Genomic DNA, 13,537 nt, shown 5'->3' on the forward strand with positions numbered 1-13,537 from the left:
GGAGGGAATAGCCCAGCAATGGTGGGAGTCTCATGGCAGCTCTGTCCAGGGAAACAGCGCTGGGATTTACTGCTGAGAACAGCTGGGAAATACAGAGCACATGGCTGTCGTTGGGGACACTCTGTTAATTTCTCAAGGCAAATGGGGGGCTCCCTTCAGGGAAGCACTCATCTCTGCTGCACACTGGACACTGATCCCAACATTGCCTTGTATTGGTACTAACAGGGTTGCAGCAGAGGATGGTGGTGATTGGTTTCATGGCACATGGATCTTGAGCATTATTTACTTGGTCCTTGGACACGTCCAGTGTGGAGACTTCACCAGCCAAATACAAGACAGAACATGATGATGCAGCTTCTTCAGAGCGACCCCTGGCCCTATGGACTATCTGATCAGGTAAGGCAGGATGTGGTAGCTTCTTACTGATAGGTGCAGGGAAGGCTGCACTATCCAGATGAGACGAGGACAGCACATGGTGTTGGTTTCCTATCCACACACGTGCAGCCCCAGCATGGCAGATCTGTTTCTTTGCAGACACTTGTTGGTGTGGTGTTAGGAGAGTTTTTACACTATGTCTTTAGAGAGGCCAGTGCTCCCAGGGGTGTGGGTTACAGACACGTGTTTTAGAAACAGGGTATATCCAACATGAGCATCTCACAGTCATAAAAGAATTTATCCTTACAGCACCCTTGTGAAATAGGGAAGTACTATCCCCATTTTATAGATAGGATATTGAGGCACAGAGATTATGTGGCTTGCCCAAGGGCACAACATCAGTCTGTGGCAGAGCCAGGACTTGAACCCCCGTCTCCTGATTCCCACTCCAGTGGCTTAACAACAAGACAATCTTCTGCTCTCTTATGTGGTGCGCATGCGTGGACCAGGATTTGGCCCCATGTCAGCTCTCCCAAGGAATACTCTAGTGCTTCACCTCCCAATGGATCTTCATTCAATCAATCAATTGTACTATGAACTTCTCCAGAAAGGATGAACATTCCCGCTCATGGAGGGCCATCAGAAGTTGTTCCATGGCCATTTTCTCCACAAGTGCAGTGGTGGAGACCTTTCCTTGCCATTGAACATGACTGGTTTTTGTACAGCCGTGTGTCACTGTGGTATGTCTTCGGTGGAGGGACCCAGCTGACCGTCCTTGGTAAGTCACTGAATTACACTCCAACTTTCCTTCTCAATGCCAAGACTGCAATGTTTCCATGATTTTTTCCTCCTTTTCTGCCTTTGATCCAGGCTTGGGTCTCCTCTTACTATACACTCAGACCTTCATACGGTGTTGAGAACAATATTTAGCCCGTCCGGACTCAGAACAGGGTGTAGATGTCCCATGCTGGATGGTTTTTTTATCTTTTCCCAATGAACAGGTTTCTGAATTTGCCCATGAAACCTACCCAGATTTTGCTGTTGGGTCCCAATTTTTAAATAACTGGTGTTAGCATCTAAAAGAAAATATTTTCTACCTTGTTTTTGGTTTTCATGGACTAGACATTTCTTACTTATTCGCACTGGGTTTTTCCAATATGTGAAAGAAACCAAGGGCCAGATTCTCAGCCAGCTAAAACAACATAGTCCCTTTGTTTTCAATAGATGTCCACCAAAACGCATCTAAACCTTCTTAAAATAGTTGTACAACCCCTTGAAATCTAATCTGATCTAAAAATAATTTGTCCTTTGTGATTTGAAATCTGATCTTCTGGAGTAGTTTGAAGACTATTCATTTTGGTAAGAGTTAGTCACTAAATGGGTTTCATTTTCTGGAAAATTTCAACAAAAATTAAAAATGTTATTTTTGTCAAAATTCTCAGCAGAAAATAGATTTTTGGCAAAAAAAATCAAAAATGAAACATTTTCACAAAATAATTACTGAAAACAGGGGAAAAAATCCCCAGATATCTGCAGAAACTTGAGTTTCCAACCAGAAATTCCTTCGACATGAGACACTTTCCGTCAAAACGTCCGTTGAGATAAAACCCCAATTGTTAACTGACAGGAGATAGAGTGAGTCATTTTTGACCAGCCCTTTTTGTAGAATTGCTAATTGAGAACGAGTTAAGAGATTGATGTAATCTTAAAAATATAAGAGCAAATGCTCATGTGGTGTAAATCAGTGTAGCCCCCTTGGCAGTAATGGAACTACACGGATTTACACTTACACTGAGCGAGTGTAACTGCACTGAGTGACTTACTCATGACCCGGAGGATCAGTTCCACTGTCCCTTGGACGACTGTAGCTATCGTGGATTTCAGTTTGGGAATACCACTCAGACCTGATTTTCTGACAGTGCTGAGGGACACCTTTGAAATATGGAGAGTTACAGATAAATGGGGTGAGATTGGACCAGACTGCGCGGGGAGAGGGCTTGAAAGAGACTGCACTAATTGCCTCTCTCAAGCCTGGAGCACACTAACAAGGTTGCTGGCCAGTCTGGAAAGGCTGGACGCCTTCCTAGACTGGTATTCTAGGGCTGCCAGCGGACTTTACATAGGCTTTGGCTACACTGCCAATTGAAAGACAAAACTTGTGGCGTTCATGGGTGCCTTTTACTAGGGGGTTAAAAATGCCACAAACTTCTGTGTCCATTCCTAAGCCAGGAGGTCCCTTATTGTCTCCATAGCTCCATGCAGTAACATAGCACAACATCGTGCAAGGGGGCAGGGGACTCTACTCTGTACCCACCCTGACATCAACCAATACTGTGATATTTTGCAATGTCCCTTTTGCTTGTCTTGGCCCCGCATCCAGCAAGGCACTTAGACACATACTGGCTCCAGTCCTTTGGCTGGGATTCCTCCCATACAGGAGTCTGTACATTACGAGCTTCTGAAAATGGTTCAGCAACAAGCCAACTTGGTAACGAGGCTATTCAGCAGCCGGCATATCACAGGAGGAGTTAAGGAGATTATTTCCCGTTGAGGTCTTTTTCAAACGTACGTTCCCTTAGTAGAAAGGCCTGCAGAATGTGACAGACGATGATAACTGCTGAACAGCTTTATTGACCCAACTTGCAGAATTTAATATATAGAGACTTTCTTCCTGCTATAGAATACCATAGAATAGTTAAAAAAAGAAAAAAAGTCTCTTACTTGAACTCCATAGAATTTTACGGTACATTATATGAAACACTCTGAAATGTGTCGAGACCCCATATCCCATCCTTTGGATCATTCTGGTTGCTTTGTTATTACGTTTTATAGGTTTGTTCCACAAGGAAAAATGTGGGTTACCCTGGATTCCTCTCTGGGCACTGAAGTGGCTTCTGATGCCCTAACCACACACATTAAACTCGAAGCGAAGCTTAGACCCTAAGAAATAACGCCGAATAAATAACCAGAACATAGTACAAAATCCTTAGAAAGCTGCTTTTAGATTTCTAAAATGCAGCACAATGCAGAATCAGCTGCAGCATTCCTTTGTGAAAGGCTCTTGCGAGAAGTCCAGTGCATACAGATTGCAATGCAATTCTCTACTCCCTTTCACACCAATTGATTTTTCTTCCCTTTAGCACCAACACTGTACCTCTTGCAGGCCCCAAGTTGTTATTTGAAGTCAATAGGAGATACCTGTGCAGGAGGAATATGGGATCAAGCCTTCAGTGATTCAAGGGACAAAAAGAATGAGTAAAGTGATATCCCCTTTTACAGGCATAGTGGCAGTTACTAACTAGGCCAGGTTCACTAAGGAAGCACATGAGAGACCAAGGATTGGGTCCCTGATTCCTAGTCCTGTGCCTTAACCAGAAAAACATCTTACATCTCAGATCATTACCCTGCCCACGGCACTTCTGAAAAGTTGGATTTGTTACACGGCAGAGATCTGGAACGTCGAACATTCTGCACTGGCAATCTCTGGATTTGGGTTTTCTAACACTGAATCTCCTTGTCTTGTAGGTCAGCCAAAGGCATCTCCTACCGTGCACCTCTTCCCTCCATCCTCGGAAGAGATCAAAACAAAGAGCAAAGCCACACTGGTGTGTCTGCTGGGCAGCTTTTACCCAGGCTCAGTCCAAGTCACTTGGAAAGCTGACGGCCAGCAGATCTCCACTGGAGTGGAGACGACCAAGCCATCCAAACAGAGTGACAACAAGTTCATGGCCAGCAGTTACCTGTCTCTGGATGCATCAAAGTGGAAGACTCATGAGACCTACACCTGCCAGGTGACACACGATGGGAAGAACTTCGAGAAGTCCCTGAAGAGCTCAGAGTGTTCTTAGCCCTCTGACCACAGGGGGCTCAGCTGGTTCCCGAGTCAGTCTGTAGGGGGTTCCCCAAGGGAACCAGGATCTGTCTGTAGCATTCCCATAATGCTGATTTCCAGCAAAACTCCTTCCTGTTTAAGGTGGGAGATTTTACCAATCCATATGACACCTGTCTTTATTCCCACGTCCCCACTGCTCTCACCCCCTGCATTCCCTGGAAATGTCCTTCCTGCTTTAGTCTCTGATGCAGCCTTGTTAGGATATTAATAAAATCAGAAAAATTTGACTATCGCTGTGACTCTGAAGGGTTTAACTTCTTCTGTCCCCTTTTCTCCTGATGTATTAATTGCAATATTCACATAATCTTCCAATAAAATAAACTTACCTTTTATCAGCCAATATGGTTTTCTTTTTTGTAGAGATCTCGTTGGCTTTGGGGTTTCAGACAAGCTAAGGGAGAAGTAACGCTGAGTGACGTGTAATATCATAAAAAGAAAAGGAGTACTTGTGGCACCTTAGAGACTAACCAATTTATTTGAGCATGAGCTTTCGTGAGCCACAGCTCACTTCATCAGATGAATCACATCACATCACATCTGATGAAGTGAGCTGTGGCTCACGAAAGCTCATGCTCAAATAAATTGGTTAGTCTCTAAGGTGCCACAAGTACTCCTTTTCTTTTTGCGAATACAGACTAACACGGCTGTTCCTCTGAAACGTGTAATATCATGGAGATCAGGGGAGGGGGAGAGATGTCACAGAGGGATCATTACCCAAGCTGTGACTGTTCTCCCCTAACACGGGTCACTCTGGCTCTCAGCCAGCCTTCTGGGAGGGGTGACAATTGCTGCTGCACAAATCTCTCTGCAGAGCACACGTTGCGTTAGGGAATCACTGGGGATCATGGGCTGCATGAGAGCGTAATGCAAACCCTCGTGGCTCTGAAGCCAGCCCTGCTTGTGCTGGGATCCTGGCACCTCCCAACAGACCAGCAGGGCTAGGCTGGCTCAATGCTCAGCTGGGTCACTAGCCCTGCAGAGACCAGTCTGCTCTGTGAGTTAGTACTGAGTCACCCTCTGCCCTCGCAGGGGGCAGATTCCGGCTCCCGTTTTCTCCCTTTAGTCATTCTTCAAGAAGCCTCATTAGAGTCAGTCAATGGGTTATTGGCTGAACAGCTCAGGACTCAGGGGAATAAGCGTCCAAATCTGGCCCATAGAGTGAGGGGCACGACACTGCTGCAGGTTGGTCCCTGGGTTAGGCTATAAACAGAGCTCCTGGCTACTTCTGGTCAGTAGAGACACACAGGACCTCTTTGGATGAGTTCCACTGGGCAGGATATTAAATACCAACTTGGGGGACAGCTCCCTACGCACCCAACCTGCCCTCCCAGCAGGGGCAGCTGCACATGGAAATCTGCCTGAATTAAACAAGTGCTGCTGGCCACTGAGACACACCTGCTGTGTTTCAGCCAGAGGGGAAGGCAGTGACCTTTATGTGCAGTTTGACCAACTGTGTAAATGAGTAAAGTGCTTTGGGAGTCTTCAGATTCAAGATGCTTTTCAAATGAAATCAAAACATTACTGATGATCTGGATTCTCTGGAAACACTCAGGCCTTTGTTACTTCTGGGCTTTTGCACAATTTGAGCCTTGACAGGCCAGAGCAGACAATTTGTGTCCCATTAATTACCCCATAGTTGTCCTGGGGAATCAGTTTCATGTGAGACTGGATACTCGGAGGGGAGCTCCGGGGTCTGTCTCACCCTTCCCAGACAGCAGCATGCACAGTGTGTACAGCTGGGAATTTGCATCACAAAGACATTTATCATGGACCCCAAGCCGTGCTGGGCCACCAGCCAAAGGAGACCCTGATTCCCTGACAGTCCTGGGGCCAGGGAGGTAAAGGGATACATTTGTATCACATATGCCACGTATTGGTCAGATACCACCATGCTGTCGCCTCTCACAATACGGGTGACATGGATGGGTGGATGGATGGCCAGTCATGCACTGCCACCTCCTACAGAAGGGGTTAAGCGGAAAGGGAGCAGAGGGAGGCTGCGATATGGATGAGTTTGAAAGAATGAAGGGTTCTAAACTTCACAAAGTATGTTTAACGTCCCCAGACCAGCTGTCCCACCATTCCCCCCTACACAAACAGGTCTGTACATGGTGTCGGGGGTAAGAATTCCAGGTTATGATTTGTGGAGCCCCAAGAGTGTGCAGTACACAGAGGAGACAATGGCTCTCAGAAGTTTTCAGCAGCTCACACAGAACGTGTGTATGAGAGGGAGAACGAGCATGGGCCATGGAGTTCGCTACTCGAATTCAGGGTGTGCGCTGATTTTAACACTACTTCATTGACAAAAAGGCTCTGTTGCCTTGCACGTGTAAACTACAATAGACTGATGAATGGACTGACAAGCTACATGAAGTATTTAAGGTGTTTTCAAAAGTGACTAACTCCATTAAAAGTCTAAGTTCAACTGAAAGTCAATAGGATTTAGAAGTGTAAGGGCCAGATTTAAAAGGCAATGAAATGAATGGGCGTTTGGCAGCTAGGTGCTTTTGAAAATCCCGCTAGGTGCCATCCTGTACATATAGGTGCTTAAATACCTTTAACACTCCGGCCCAACATGCTGAAGTCACTTCTGACAAGGGGACTTCAGCACATTTGCCAGCGGCTGAGGCCTCCCCTCCCTACCCAGGGAATTCTCACAGCGTCTGAGCCTGAGCCACTGAAGTCACAGGCTCTTCCCCACCAACTCCAGTAGGTGCCGGATCAAGTGTCAAACACAGCACGTGAACCTCCTTGGCTTCAACTAGGGCCCATTAATGAGGAAATTAGGCTGGTACCATTCACGCCCCTGGCCGTGCTGAGTTGACGCACACCAGGCACTAAGGGGGGGTTCGTGTTTACAGTCAGAGGGAGGGTCCAGGGCCCTGGTTTAATTCATAAGAAACCAGCTGAGCATGGACACAGCTCACAGCCTGGACGTTTACTGGCCCTGCCTTTGGCGAGAGGGGCACCACACGCCCACGCTCTGCTGGGCAGCAGACACCAGAGCGGCTCCCCTAAGGTCAGGGGGAGGGAATAGCCCAGCAATGGTGGGAGTCTCATGGCAGCTCCGTCCAGGGAGACAGCGCTGGGGTTTACTGCTGAGAACAGCTGGGAAATACAGAGCACATGGCTGTCGTTGGGGGCAATGTGTTAATTTCTAAAGGCAACTGGGGGCTCCCTCGAGGAAAGTGCTGATCTCTGCTGCGCACTGCACATGGGCAGATACCAGCCTGGCCTTGTATTGGTGCCAACAGGGTCTGGGGCATTTTCCAGCATATGCCAGCTGTGCGATGGACACGGCTTTTACAAACACCAAAGGTTCTGAGCATCTTGCTTGACTCGGGGCTTCCAGCAATGCCTGCACCTGACCCACTGCTGGGGTTCAGACAGAGCGTGGTGGCCATCGGTTTCATGGCACATGGATCTTCAGCCCTTCCTCAGGCACGTCCAATGTGGAGACTTCACCAGCCCCCTGCATGGCTCAGCTGAGAGTGAACACAGGACGTCATGACGCAGCTTCTGGCAGAAGGGCTGTGCTCAGTGAGTCAGAGCGACCCCCTGGACGATCTGAAGATCCCGATCAGGTACGTTAGGACAATGGGGGAGGGGACGTCTTAGCTTCTCACGAACAGGTGCAGGGAGGCTGCGCTATTCAGAGAGTAGACAAGGACAGCACGTGGTTTGGATCACACCCGATCCACGCGTGTGCAGCCCCTGGCATGTCTGATCTGTCTCTTCACTGACACTTATTGGTGGGTCACCGGGACATGCTGTACATTAATTAGGTCGAGAAAGATGCTGGTGCTCCCAGATGTATGGGGTTCCGGACACGTACTTTCTAAGTTTGGTTATCGCATCCGTAACATACACGACAGCTCGTGCGCCTCATTCTTTCCCCAACGTAATTCCACCAAAGTCAATAAAATGGCACCAGTGACGAATGTGGCCCAGTATTGGCCTGTCCTGGCCAAATGGCAGTGGAAGGACCAACACGCAGTCCAGTTGTGTACATGCCCTCCAGCACCCAGACCCGTTCTCCACGGGCTCCAGGCACAGCAGCACAGACACGCATGCAGATCCACAGCCGGTGCGGGGGTTGGGGGAGCGCTGTAGTGGTGGGACCCAGCTCGGTACCAGAGCACAGAGCTCCTTTGGTTCCCTCTAGGTACCATCACGCCGCCATCACTGTAGTGCCTGAGCATCTCTGAGACACGACAGAACTTATCCTTACACCACCCTCGGAGGCACGGAAGTGCTGCCCCATTTTACAGACGGGGAATGGAGGCACAGAGATGATGTGACTTGCCCAACGGCACAAAATCTGTGGCAGAGTCAGGACATGAACCCCGCTCTCCTGACTCCCAATCCACTGCCTTAACGACAAGCCCATCTTCTGCTCTCTTATGTGGGCTGTCTGCGGGGACCAGGATTTGGCCTTATTCTGAGTTCTCCCAAGGAATACTCCATTGCTTCATTTCCCAGTGAATCTTCACTCCTCCGATTGTACGATGAGTTTCTCCGGAAAGGATAAACCTGCACTCCCATGGGGTGCCAGTGGAAATTGCCCCGTACCTCTTTTTCCCCCCTCACGGGCAGTGCTGGTGACCTCTCCCTGCCATCGACTGGAACAGGTTTTTGTACAGCCGTGTGTCACTGTGGTGGATCTTCGGTGGAGGAACCCAGCTGACCGTCCTTGGTAAGTCACTGAATTACTCTCAAATTTTCCTCCTCCTGGCTGTATTGTACGTTTTCCATGTTTTTTTTCCTGCTTTCTTTGTCTTCATCTTGGGCTCGGGACTCCTCTCACTTTATATATGGACCTTTACACTGTCTTGGGAAGAACGTTTAGTCTCTCTGGATAGTCATTGCAGGTGTACATGGCCCATGTTGGATTTTCTTTTCTTTTCCCACTCAAGAGAAGTTTGAATTTGACCATGAAACCTAGTCTGCCACTGGGTCCCCATTTACGATGACCTAGTTTTAGCCCCTTCAGGAAAAGATTTTCCCTCTTTTTCTTTTCGGGTATGAACTATTTCTCATTAGCACCGGGTGCTAGTCAGTGTATGAAAGAAATCCCGGGTCAGCTTCTCCGGTGCCGTACAATGCCTTAGCTCCATTGTCCGCAATAGACCTCCACCAGCACTCACCCCAGGATCCTGCAGACAGGTGTCCAATCCCGTGACATCTCATCTGCTATAAAAATCCTTGCTCCCTGGTGATTTAAAATCGGATTTGTTGGGGGCCGTTGGAAGGGAATGCTTAGGAATGAGAGCTGGGCAGAAAATATGGTTTTCTTCTGTGAATAATTTCAGAAAAAGCAAAACAAAAAAACATTTTCATCTCAATGGGCCCAAAATCCCAAACAAGCATTTTCAGCTGAAAACCGAGAATGCTTCAGTTATTGAGAGGTTTTGGCTTAAGATTTCCACTTTTTCCATTTTCGGATTTTCAACAAAAAAATGATTTTTTTTTTTTTGAGAAAAGCAGATACTTGCCACAAAAATATTCATTCAGTGGAAAACCAATTTTCCACTGAAAATGGTTTTGATGGGTCATTTTCAACCAGCCCTATTTGTAGCATTGCTCAGTTGGAGCTAGACAAGGGACTGATCAAATTTTAAAAATAGATGGCCAGCTCCCCACATGGTGTAAATCCATGTAGCTTCCTTGCCAGCAATGGACTACACTGATTTACGCTTACCCTGAGTGAGTCTAATTGCACTGACTGACTTACTCCTGACACTGAAGATCTGCTCCATTGTACCTTGGAGAAAATTGGATTTCAGTGTGGATGTGCAACCCAAACCCACCCAAAACCTTTCAGATATGCAAGATATTAGTTAAATGGAGTGGGGTGGGAGCAGCCTGCAGGGGGAAGGGATTTAAAGAGGTTGCACTAACTGTGCACTAACAAGGTTGCTGGCCAGTCTGAAAGGCTGGACGGCTTCATAGAGGCTGGATTGTGTGTCTGCCAAGCTCAGAGCTCAGTGATCAGGATGCTGGCTGGACCAGCCGGCTTCACTTACAGAACAGCCTAGGGGACCTAGTGCACCTGGCTTAGCCAGGGCTCGGTAAGTCAGGGCTGACAGTATTAGCTCAAATACCATTCTTGGCTGCTTTGACCTACATAAAGCGTGAAATAATTAGGGCCCAGACTGCGGGAGCCCTACTCATGCCGAGTAGCACATTGCTTTTCATACAGTCCCACTAATGTCATGGGACCGACCGCCTGTGGAGTAAGGCGCAACCTGGCGCGAGGACGGGCATCCCAATTTGGCCCCAGCGCCAAGGCTGCTGCTGCAGAAATGTTACTAAGAGTTTAAAAATTCCCCAAACTTTTGCGTCCCTTCTTAAGCAGGTAGTGCCTTCATTGTCCCCCCGTCTCTATGCAGTTACACAGCACAGCACCAGGCTAGGGCCCAGGGGAATCTACTCTGCCCCCACCATGAAATCAACCCTCAGTGTGGTAGTTTGCAAGGTCCTTTTCCTCTGGTCTTGAGCCCCAATCTAGCAAAACACTCAGATGCACACTGGATCGGGCCCTGAAGCAGGGATTGGTCCCATAAATGAGTCTGTACTTTACAGCTGCTGAACACAAGCTTGCTTGGTAACTAGGCTGTTCAGCAACAGGAACAGGCAACCAGGCTGTGGTAGGAGATTGTTTGTCACCCAGGTGTTAAGCAGAAGATCTGACCCTTAGCGGAGAGACCTACAGACCCAGACAGACAATGATGATTCAACAATGGGTTTATCGACCCACTTGGCAGAATAGAGAATTTATCCCTGCTGTGGAATTCCATAGGATGGTTCACAAACAAACTCCCCCCCCCACCTCAAAACTTCAGAATTTTATACTACTTTCTATAAAACACTATTTAGTGCATGTAGCTCTCCCATCCTATGCTTTGGATCCTACTGTTTTGTTTTTTTTTCTAATTATCTGTTATAGCATTTTTTTCATTTGGAAATATGTGGGTTACCCCACATTCCTCTGTGACTCTAGTGAAGCAGCCCCCAAGGCCTGAACAGGCAAATTAAACTCTAAGCTTAGACCCTAAGAAATAGCCCCATTCTCAGATAGACTGTTCTTGAGAAATGAGAGAGAGTGTTTTCACCATGGAAATATCTTCCTACTTAATTCAATGAGTAGCACCTTCCTCTGCACTAAATGGCACCATTTGAGAAGGAAGGTGCTACTCAATGTGAGGAAAGGTATCAAAATCTTGCACTTAATAGGGAGGAATTCTCTGCAAACTGCCGAGGTTGCTAGCTGTTCAGAAGTCGTATTTCCCTTTCTCTGAGCAACAATGAATGAAAAGGTGAGCTTGGAAACAATCCTGATAATACTTCGCACTTCTACAGCACCTTCCACCAAGTGTCTCAGCGCTTTAGAAATATGTAAAAAACCATAAACCTTGAGAAAAAGCCTGCATGCACTGAGGTCAGTGATGGTAAGTGACTTCATCAGGTTCACTAAGGAAGCCTGTGGCAGAACTAGGAGTGGACCCCAAGTGTCCAGATTCCCAGTCCTGTGCCTTAACCACAAGAACACCTTACATTGCAGATCATTACCCTGCCCATGGTGCTTGTGAGAAGTTGGATTTGTTACACTGCAGAGATCTGTTTTAGAGTAACAGCTGTGTTAGTCTGTATTCGCAAAAAGAAAAGGAGTACTTGTGGCACCTTTGCGGAGATCTGGAATTTCTTACATTCTGCACTGGCAGTCTCTGGATTTGGGTTTTCTAACACTGAATCTCCTTGTCTTGTAGGTCAGCCAAAGGCATCTCCCACCGTGCACCTCTTCCCTCCATCCTCGGAAGAGATCAAAACAAAGAGCAAAGCCACACTGGTGTGTCTGCTGGGCAGCTTTTACCCAGGCTCAGTCCAAGTCACTTGGAAAGCTGACGGCCAGCAGATCTCCACTGGAGTGGAGACGACCAAGCCATCCAAACAGAGTGACAACAAGTTCATGGCCAGCAGTTACCTGTCTCTGGATGCATCAAAGTGGAAGACTCATGAGACCTACACCTGCCAGGTGACACACGATGGGAAGAACTTCGAGAAGTCCCTGAAGAGCTCAGAGTGTTCTTAACCCTCTGACCCCCGGAGGGCTCGGCCAGTTCCCGTGTCAGTCTGTAGGGGGTTCCCCAAGGGAGCCAGGATCTCTCTGTAGCATTCCCATAATGCCGATTTCCAGCAAATCTGCTTCCTCTTTTAGGTGGGGGATTTTACCAATCCATATGACACCTGTCTTTATTCCCATGTCCCCACCGCTCTCACTCCCTGCATTCCCTGGAATTCTCCTTCCTGCTTTAGTCTCTGATGCAGCCTTGTTAGGATATTAATAAAATCGGAAAAATTTGACTATTGCTGTGACTGTGAAGAGTTTAACTTCTTCTGTCCCTTTTACATCTTGTGTATTAATTGCAATATTCACCTTCTCTTCCAATAAAATAAATTTACCTTTTATCAGCTAATATTGTGTTCTTTTTACTCTGGGTCAATGCTCAGCTGGGTCACTAGCCCTGCAGAGAGCAGGCTGCTCTGTGAGTTAGTACTGAGTCACCCTCTGCCCTCGCATGGGGCAGATTCCGGTACCACCTTCTCCCTGAGCATTAGTCATTCTTCAAGTAGCCTCATTCGAATCAGTGGGGCTATTGGCTGGACAGCTCAACACTAAGGGGAATAAGTGACCAAATCTGGCCCGTAGAGGGAGGGGCACTGCTGATGGCGGTTTCCTCCGATAGGCTGTAAACAGAGCTCCTGGCTACTTCTAGTCAGTATAGACACAAACCCCTCTTTGGAAGAGTGGCCTTTAATATCCTGCCACTACCGACTTAGGAGACAGCTCTCTGCCCAGATATCCAGATGATGATTTCTGGAGCACCAAGCGTGTGCAGAGCACAGAGGGGATAATGGCTCTCAGAAGTTTTCAGGAGCTTACAATGCTAGGATGAGAGTGAAAGGATCAGACAGAGCATGTGTGTGTGTGTGAGTGAGAGAGAGAGCGCGTGTGCCAACGAGTACACGACTGGAACCCAGACCGTGTGCTGATTTTAACACTACTTCATTGACAAAAAGGCTCTGGAAAGCGATTAACTTCCTTTGCTCAATGTTTAGTAATTGGTCCTGCTCCCTTGCACAGGTGAACAGCAATAGACTGACGAATGGACTGAAAAACTGCATGAAGTATTTAGGGTATTTTCAAAAGTGACTCACTCCATTAAAAGTCTAAGTTCAACTGAAAGTCAATAGGACTTAGGAGCGTAA

At 47.4% G+C, this 13,537-nt stretch overlaps 2 gene segments (V, D, J or C); both read left to right on the forward strand.

Annotated features, from left to right (window-relative positions):
• Positions 1-972: 972 nt before the first annotated feature.
• Positions 973-4,607, forward strand: LOC142069341 (immunoglobulin lambda constant 1-like). The segment is given in 2 exon segments: positions 973-1,153; positions 3,901-4,607. Coding segments are annotated over 2 exon segments (489 nt in total).
• Positions 4,608-7,774: 3,167 nt separating this feature from the next.
• On the forward strand, positions 7,775-12,734 carry LOC125623056 (immunoglobulin lambda constant 1-like). The segment is given in 3 exon segments: positions 7,775-7,851; positions 8,899-8,963; positions 12,037-12,734. Coding segments are annotated over 3 exon segments (465 nt in total).
• Positions 12,735-13,537: the final 803 nt, after the last annotated feature.

The sequence above is a fragment of the Caretta caretta genome, chromosome 15 (assembly GCF_965140235.1).
Source record: "Caretta caretta isolate rCarCar2 chromosome 15, rCarCar1.hap1, whole genome shotgun sequence".
NCBI lineage: Eukaryota > Metazoa > Chordata > Testudines > Cheloniidae > Caretta > Caretta caretta.